Consider the following 10,087-nt stretch of genomic DNA (forward strand, 5'->3'; position numbering starts at 1 on the left):
GACGTCATTATAAGTAAAGTCAATGTTCTGAACTTTTATAAATTTAAGTGGTTAATCTACCAATGAATATATCAATAAATTAATTAACGTCTTTATATAAATTTGTAATTAACAGTTTAATCAAAAAGAACATTGTTCTCTACTTAAATGCGTATTTTACAGCTCTACACATGGTGCAGATTCTCTCATGTAACCAAACAGACAAACAAAAACAAAACGAAAAACAAACAAAAACAAAAAAATATACAAACATGTAAACAAACTTGAGTTTTAGTAGTATATAGATGCAAACAGTCGAACATATACTAGATTTCAACAATTGTTATCAACATTAATCGTACCTTCTGATTTATGATTCTCTTTATTTATATTCTCATGCAAATAAACAATACTTAACCATTTAGTATTTTACGTTTTAAGATAGTTTTCCTTTAAGTTATAAATTAAGTGATTAGTAACTTTGAATATCAGCATTTTCTGGCTGGTTTGAGGAGGTATAATATTTATAAATCCGGGGAGGCAAAATATGAAGCACAATTTAGGCATCAAGTGTTTCCATTGAGAACGCTCCAGACACAGAGTATTCTCTCTTTCTCTCATACTGTTGCCCTCTATGTATTTCTCTCTCTCTCTTTCTCTTTCTCTTTCTCTTTCTTTTTCTCTCTCTCTCTCTCTCTCTCTCTCTCTGTCACCATGAAGCAGAGTAAAAGGCTAGAGAAGTGAGATCGTAACACAGAACACATGCATTACCAGAAGATGCATTTGGAGATATTACTTCAGTATCAGGTTGCCTGAGAAATGCTTGTCGAACCTGAGACATAGTGGAACACATGACTAATTACCATTGAGATCCACAATACACATTTGTATATAATTATATGACACACATCAAGCCAAGACACACAACCTAGCAAGACACACATCATCTAATCTCAGATAGTCTATTACAAGACCAAGTTCTTTACTGATAGATTTACGTTCAGGTAGAGATTATTTAAGATATTATCCATCCTGTTCTTAAAGCATTAAAACTTCTTGAGCGAAAAGAAAACCATAGTTTACCAGGTTAGATTTTCAACTGATTAGTCAAAACAAATATCCAGGGAACTTTACTTAAGTGAGTGTCGGCAAGATCACTAATCTTTCCTATGGCGAGATCATAACAACTAGGCCTCAGTAGCGTACGCAGGGGGGAGCAGGGGGAGCGGCCGCTCCCCCTCTGGCCATTTTCAGCAAAGTGGCGCCTTTTTGGAAACTTTTTAAACTCAAAGTTTTAAACAATGATATTTGTTAAAAAAATATTTTTGGTCGGCACATCTATGTAAATCACAAGATTTCTTTTCATGCAGCAATTAAGCATTATTGTACTAGTCTAGTATTGTCTACGTTTACAACTCGTATTAACAGCTGCATCAGTTTGCCATTCTAAAAATAACCATTACGATGCATTGCAATGTTTAAAAAACCTCTACGGTAGTACCACTTGGCAAGAGGGGTGTTAAGTTTAAGGCAACTGTATAATGTATTTGCTTACGAATAATTGATTTAGAAAATGTTATACATAAAACTTCACACATAATTACTTTATATATACAGTTTGAATAGTGTGATTAATTTTTTAAAAAATTACAATACAGAAACAAATACAACAGATGTTGCACCTCTATTTAAATTTACTTATGAGCAAACTGCGTAGTGGTGGGGAAATTTTGACTAGGTCAACAATGTCATCACGATGAAGTAGTAGTATTCTTACAGTTTGGGCGATAGTGATTACGATTACAAATTATATGAAAGAGTTACAACTCCCCTCCCCCAAGGACCCCTCTGTAAAAAAATATTGTCATAATACCACTGCTACTTATTTAAATATATTTCTGTAATATATATTTGTGTAATATATATATTTGTGTAATATATATGTATGTTTAGAACAGTCATCTAAAAACTGACGCTATGTTCACTCTGAGTTGGTTATCTTACCCCCCCCCCCCCCACACACACACACACCTCACCACCACAATTGTGTAGAGCGACATTAATGTCACACCTAGGTATACACTGGGTTGGATAATTGACCTAAAGTGAATGGACAGTGTTGAATGAAGTTGAACCCACCTCCCCCCAACCCACCCCGAACTGATCTGTTAAGTACATGTAGAAAAACGCGTAATAATGTACCAAAGTACCATGCCGCCAGAAAATTAGCTTTTTAAACGTAAAACTCTGTGAATATTGTTTTTGCAATTACCAGTAAAAAGGTGTGTGATCAATACAGTGATCTAACCCATACCTATCAGTATGTTAAAAATGATCTTTAAAGAACACAAAGAAGCAGTAGTTAATTAAAAATATATGATCTGAACTAAAAGACCAAATGTTAGTTAAATGTAGGCCATTATTCCGAATATTTTTCTATATTATCGAAAAACGTGATTTTATACCAACTCTGATTTTAAAAACTTTCGTTATGCTGTAATACTTTAGCATTTATGATGACGATATATTAAATTTTGATTATAGACAAAAACATTTTGTAAACACGAATAGTGTTAAGCAATTTCATTATATTCTTAAGTAATTATTTATTTGCTTTGACATTTATAATTAAATGTATAGATATATACATATTTATATTAAGAGAGTGATTATCTCCCCTATTTCACTTGTCTTAAATAATTTCCCAGGCATTATTATGTAAGAATTTTTTTTACAAGAATTACAAAACAGAATGTGTTACGTTCATTGTTTTTGGTTTTAGTATATATATATAAATATATATACATATATATATATATATATATATATATATATATATATATATATATATATATATATATATATATATATATATATATATATATATATATATATATATTTGTTTAGCTTGATACAATTTTTGTTTTGTCGGCCTACATTGTGTGTTTTTTCTTATTTCTTCAGAGTGCTACTTTCAATTTATTTTTCATCATAGCGAAGTAATGATATACAAGCTAGTAATTATATATATATATATATATATATATATATATATATATATATATATATATATATATATATATATATATATATATATATATATAATACACGTATATAGAACGTGTTAAAAATTCGGCGCCTTTTTCTGCTCTTTTCGCTCCCCCTACAACGAAAACCTGGATACGCCTCTGCCCACAGTATATCTCTAAAACGTTATCGAATACGAAAATGGGGAATCCCCAGCAATATTTGGTCGATATTTTAACCTGCTCTATTTTTTGCCATGTTGTAGTTAAGTAACACAGTAAACAACAGTTGTCTGTCACTTCTATTGGCTGCTTATCCGGCTGTATGCCTACATTTTAAACTCTATGTTGCTTCAGTGGCGCTTAGGTCGAAGGGTTTCTAGATTGCATGTAAGTTGTTTATGTTAAAATAATTATCGTTTCTCCATTCGTGAACTTTGAGTAAATCATTCATATAATTTTTAATTGTGTATGCATTCACTTCAGAAGTTATTTCCTAAATAAAAATAGAAAAAAAAAGGATCATCTTTCTTATCGAATATTCATTTCTGTTCAAGAAAAGGCGTAGAAAAAATTCTTTCAATATGATTTGAATTTTTTTTACATTTAATAACAAGTATATATTCTAGTTGTTGAAAATCTCTCTTTCCCCACACACACATACACACACACACTCACACTTACACACATGTGCACTGTCACAATCATGCATGAGGTCGCTTTTTTAACTGTATTTTACTAACTTATCGCAATATCTTCAAGCAGTAATGTCTTGTTCAAAAGGTTAGAAGTTCTTGAAATTTTGTTTTCTCATAGTTGAAAAATAATGGTTATTCATACAGTTTTTTTAAGCGCTCTCTTTACTTGTTGTGTTGATGAATGTCGTGTCGTTGAACTGCTACTTTTATTTCGTTAATTGATTTTTTTTTCTTTTCCGCTTGTTTTAATTACCAGTTGAGGATACGACATTTACAGCATCATTCCACGTTATTTTAAAAACAGCGCGATAATTAGCCATACAAAATTAAATATTAGAATAGATTAAAACGGAATAAAACAACTGTTTGATTATCAATGAGCTAGGCAAATTACATTGTTTATCTACTTTAAAGTCATAATTTTGTATAAAATATAGCTCCCCTTTTAGACCTAACAATCAACATAACAGGTGTAGACATTGAGTTTCTTGTTCTCGGCATATGAGGGGATGATGTGGTCTAAAATAAATACTTGGGGATTCAGTAGAAAGCAATTCATGCTTCTAATGATGATTATATTAACGTAATTGATTTGAGAAATAATAAAAAGCAATTTACACATATAATTCATCATCCCGTTCTGATAAACTTATTTCCTTATTTTCGATCACTGCGATTACATCATTCTCGGGATTCAAATTCGGCGGTCATACTTTCATTGTTCAATTTTGCACTACGTTTTATATACACAACAATCACATTGAGTGATATATTATTCTTTACCTACATTGCACTTTCCTAACTGTCATAAGTGTTAGTTTACCTATGTCGAATATTTTGTTTTGTTCATTTTTATAGTGATTACACTTCATTTAAATTGTAATACATGTTTTCGGCCTATTTATTTTATTCGTTAAAATAGGTCAAGTCAAATAGTTACTGAATCAAAATAAACAAAGAATGGTGTCTCATCCTGCAATACAAAAATAAATACTTCAAAATTAAGCTTTGATGATCAAAACAAAGAAGAATACATTAACATTTATACGTTTTTTCAAACAGTTTTTTCCTGTTTTCCAAATTATAGTTTTTTGGGTTGTTGTTTTTTTTGTGCTGTTTACTATTTAAAAATTATTGTTTACTAGGGAGAATACAAACGATCAGTTGATCATTATATTTTCTTTTCAAAAACAGAGTTATTACTGATTAAGTAGCTAATTATAGCGACTCAATGAAAAAATATACAGTTTCAAGATCAAACATGTATATAAACAATACGAATTTAGATGGCAAAGCGCCTTTACATCTTGCTGCAGAAAAGAGCAATTTATATTCTGGGGAACTTCTATTAAAGGATGGAGCGGATGTTAATGTAAAAACAACAGGGTTGAACTCAGAAATAACCCCTTTATATGCAAGCGCTGAGTTATGTCACAAAGATTTTGTTCAACTTCTGCTCGAATGGAAAGCCAATGTCAATGAACTGAACGGTTGTGATTATAAAACAGCTTTACACGTGTGTATTGAACGTGGATATGAAGACATTGCATATATTCTGTTGGATGCAGGCGCTGATGTAAATCTGACTGACAAAAGAGGTGAAACAGCTTTACATTATGCAGCTAAGCATGGAAGTGAGGAATTAGTCAAGTCACTTTTAGAAAGAGTTTCGGATGTTACTAGAATTAGCAGCTTTGGGAAAACCGCTTTACACTACTCAGCAGGATGTGGGCAAAACGAAATTGTCGTTTTATTACTCAAAGCTGGAGCCTCGGCAAACATCAGAGACAATCTTGGTCGAACAGCTTTACTTGATGCTGCCTTGTCCGGGTTTATGAAAACAGCTTTAACGCTGGTGAAGTACACATATTGTCTTGACGATGTAGATAAATGTAACAATACAGCTTTACACTACAGCTCCCAGAATGGACTTACAGAAGTCGTGAAAGTGTTACTTGAAGCCGGAGCTAATGTTGACATGAGAGGACAGCTAGGGAGAACCCCATTGTGCTGTAGTGTATTGAGTAAAAAGATTGACGTCATGAAAGAGCTTATCCAACATGGCGCTAAACTTGACATTGAAGACGATTTCAATCAGACAGCTTTGGATATCGCTATTAAGTATTTAAACAATGAAGCAGTAGCAGTTCTAAGACAACATGGCGCTAAGTCTTCAAAAGAAAACAAAGAGACAATGGACGCTGTTTTGAACTCTTCAAAAAGTGAAATGGAGTTTAAACAAGTGATAGGTGAGCATTTATTAACATTATTAACTGTCCGCTTTACCTAGTTAGTTATAATTGCTATAAAGATAACCCTCTTCTAACCTTCTATTTACTTTTTGGTTATAGAGTTGAGATATGCCATTTTACCATTTTATTTAATCAGAGCAAAATTTTAGCACACTAGTTATACAATGGCTGGTGTAAATTCTAATTGCATAAACAATACACTAGGGCTATTCGCCTAATACAATTCTCTCAACATTTCTTAATTTCATGTAACTATAGACGATTTTAAAAGTATCTTTTATTTTATTTTGTAGCGCGAGCTGGTTCATCATTTGCTAGTGGTTATACTACCCAAAGCACTGATACTGGCCCATCTATGAATACAACACCAACATCTTCTACCACTACTCCAAATGCAAGTGATGATACTACCCCAAGTAATGATGAAGCACCATCTATGGATACAACATCAACAACTTCTACCACTACTCCAGATACGAAAGATGAAACTGCCCCAAGTAATGATACTGCACCATCTATGGATACAACATCAACAGCTTTTACCTCTACACCTGATGCAAGTGATGATACTACCCCAAATTATCATACTGCACCATCTATAGATACATCACCAACAGTTTGTACCACAACTACACCAGTAGATAACGTTGCTACTACGACAAATCCGGATACTACACTAGCTACTAGCACTACAACTACAGATTCATCCACTAACACAGATCCACAAAAGTCCTCGGTTGAAAATAAAAGCTACGAAAAGCACAATATAACACAGTCAAAACACCAAATGTTAAATGGGAATCATCAGCCATTTATGGAGAATCGTATGGAGATGTTAAAACAATCGGATACTGATCATAATCATTCAGCCGGATTTGGTCTAGAAAATGCATGTATGTAAAAAAAATATTTTTATATGATATTAAACTACCTTAAATCTTTAAAATCCAAATATTGGTTAGAACACTCCAGGGAAGGTTTCTGCAAAACAAAAATTTATTTCGCGATGGCGGCGCCCCGGGGGGGTGCGATTTTTTTTCTCTATATACGCTATATGAAAAACTCGAATGAGGTTCAACACTGCTCATCCGAGTGCCATGATACTTTGATGAGTACTCCTGAGAAAGTTTCTGTGGGGAAAAATTCAAATTCGCACAGTGCAAAAGACTGGTTAAAATGGGGGCTTTATAATTGTTCAATAAATTGAATCATGGTGCGATTTGGCACCCCGGGCTGTCCCGTGAGCAATATGGCGACTACGTGCGTTTAAAAGAGTGTGATAGAATATGGATAAGAATTAGTATTATAGTATTATAGTCGTTTACTAAATTGAATCAGGCGCGTCAGCCCGGCAAACTGCGACTTGCTCCGGGCTATCCTCTGACTTCCTTCTAGCCCCGCGGAAACGCGTGGGGACGGGCACGCTAATATAATATAAATTTAATATTAAGAACATAAACTCATAAACTGCTGTTTTGATAAATAATACAATCATATTTCCGTTTAGATAAGCAAGACACAATGGTCAAGCAAGCGAAGACTAACATCCAGCCTGTAGCCAAAATAAGGAAAAGAAAATCCACAACTATGTAAGTTTTTATTTCCCCTTTCCCCTCCCCCCCCCCCCCCCCACCCCCACCCCGCACCTCATCCCATACTAACTAGTTGTTGGATTGGACAAACGTAATATATTACAGTGTTCTTTGGTATTCGTCTTGCTTTCCTTTACTGTTTAGTTTTTCATTTAGCCCATTATGGCATGAGATGTAATTATAAATATTTATAAAAGCTTTACAATTTAATTAATGTAAATGCTCTTAATATGAAAACTTGACGGGCTGGGAGTGGAATGTGTACAAAATCTGTTCCCCCTCCATACCCCCCTAACCACGCCACCCCCACGGTGCCCCCACAATAAACGACAACCTACATACAGCTTATCTATGTTGGATTTCTTTAATTGTTTCGTTTCAATGACAACTAGCTAAAACAGCGTTTGTAGTGGATGTTTTTTTTTAAGTTTGTGCATGAGGTGATTGCACGCACCGAAGGCGTGAGGACACGACACAAATTGTTGGTCACTTATAAAGCTTATAAAGTATTTTCAATACATTCTTGTGACTGTAATATCTGAGAAAACGAAAAAGCAGTCTATTAAATGTATCTTTTGAAAAACGTGGACATTTAGAAGTTCAAATCACTTTATAGGTATATTAAATATTATTTTTATTACTTAGATGAAATTTTGTTCTTAAATTTGTAAAAAGCCACTGTAGATGGTGAGCAAATTTTAAGAGGCAATTATGTGTACTCCAGTTTTATTTTATTTTTTTTAGATTTTATTAATTTTAAACAGTCGTTTGTTTTCTTTTTATATTAAGCTGCGGTACAAAAAGAGTTAAAACAATGTTAAAGTATTTTTAACACGCTCTTTTAAAAAAAAAAGAAAACGAAGTATTTTAATTTCAGAATTCATGTCAAGAAAATTGATGTTTACATCAGCCAAATGAATTTTGACCATGTCGAAAATCTGGTCTTCGGCGGAAATATCACAAGTTATGTTTTAAAAAAAGTAGGTCTACATATAGACAATAGAAATATGTGATTGTATATTGGTATGGTTTTAAGGGCTGTATGCGCGTTTGTTTCCAGTGAACTTATATAAAAGAGCTCAACGCTCTTGTTGAGAATAAAAGTTTTCCTAATAATATATATGCTAATTATTTGAGTTTTGTTACCAGGTGTTAATTTGGGTTATGTAATCTTTACTCAGGAAGCAAGACAGGCCCTATCACGGGATCCACTGCACAAAAGTAAAAGATGGTGGCAAAGGACCCGCAAGAAAAAAATCTAGAAGATTGGATACATCTGGGCACTCGGGTTCTTAAATCAGATTTAGATTAAGATGTATTATAGTTGATTTAATATTTTTTTAATCTGTGTAAGCTAAACTATTTTCTCTTTAATAAAATTAAAAGTGAAATTAAAATGAACATGTCAATAATTTTAAAGCACTTCATTCAAAGCCTATTGCCATTTTTTAAATTGTTTTTTTTTTTGTGTATAGAAATTGCTGTCCACTGATTCACATTTCAGTCTAGATTTAGATTATATGCTAAAAGTAGAACAAAGACTAGATTTCAACGATACTTTATGCAGAACATCTGCTATACACAGTCTCGGGTTTATCCGATTAATAAATGGGGCATTCCCGGCAATCGTGAGACTTATTTTTACCTGCTTTATGTGTGCAGTGAACAGAATATATAAATATAAATATAAATATAAATATAAATATAAATATAAATATAAATATAAATATAAATATAAATATAAATATAAATATAAATATAAATATAAATATAAATATAAATATAAATATAAATTATATAAATATAAATATAAATATAAATATAAATATAAATATAAATATAAATATAAATATAAATATAAATATAATATAAATATAAATAATATAAATATAAATATAAATATAAATATAAATATAAATATAAATATAAATATAAATATAAATATAAATATAAATATAAATATAAATATAAATATAAATATAAATATAAATATAAATATAAATATAAATATAAATATAAATATAAATATAAATATAAATATAAATATAAATATAAATATAAATATAAATATAAATATAAATATAAATATAAATATAAATATAAATATAAATATAAATATAAATATAAATATAAATATAAATATAAATATAAATATAAATATAAATATAAATATAAATATAAATATAAATATAAATATAAATATAAATATAAATATAAATATAAATATAAATATAAATATAAATATAAATATAAAATATAAATATAAATATAAATATAAATATAAATATAAATATAAATATAAATATAAATATAAATATAAATATAAATATAAATATAAATATAAATATAAATATAAATATAAATATAAATATAAATATAAATATAAATATAAATATAAATATAAATATAAATATAAATATAAATATAAATATAAATATAAATATAAATATAAATATAAATATAAATATAAATATAAATATAAATATAAATATAAATATAAATATAAATATAAATATAAATATAAATATAATATAAATATA

At 30.2% G+C, this 10,087-nt stretch overlaps 1 protein-coding gene across 1 annotated transcript in view; it reads left to right on the forward strand.

Annotated features, from left to right (window-relative positions):
• LOC131949465 (ankyrin-3-like) overlaps positions 1–8,843 on the forward strand; it is a 124,186-nt gene extending 115,343 nt beyond the window's left edge. The window contains exons 2-5 of the mRNA XM_059311371.1: positions 4,898–5,952; positions 6,249–6,848; positions 7,463–7,544; positions 8,729–8,843. Coding sequence (XP_059167354.1) covers positions 4,935–5,952; positions 6,249–6,848; positions 7,463–7,544; positions 8,729–8,843 — 1,815 coding nt within the window. The 5' untranslated portion in view covers positions 4,898–4,934. The remainder of the gene's footprint in view (positions 1–4,897; positions 5,953–6,248; positions 6,849–7,462; positions 7,545–8,728) is intronic.
• The last annotated feature ends 1,244 nt before the right edge of the window (positions 8,844–10,087 follow it).

This window comes from Physella acuta, unplaced genomic scaffold (genome assembly GCF_028476545.2).
Source record: "Physella acuta isolate Inbredline_101_S28 unplaced genomic scaffold, ASM2847654v3 ptg000698l, whole genome shotgun sequence".
NCBI lineage: Eukaryota > Metazoa > Mollusca > Gastropoda > Physidae > Physella > Physella acuta.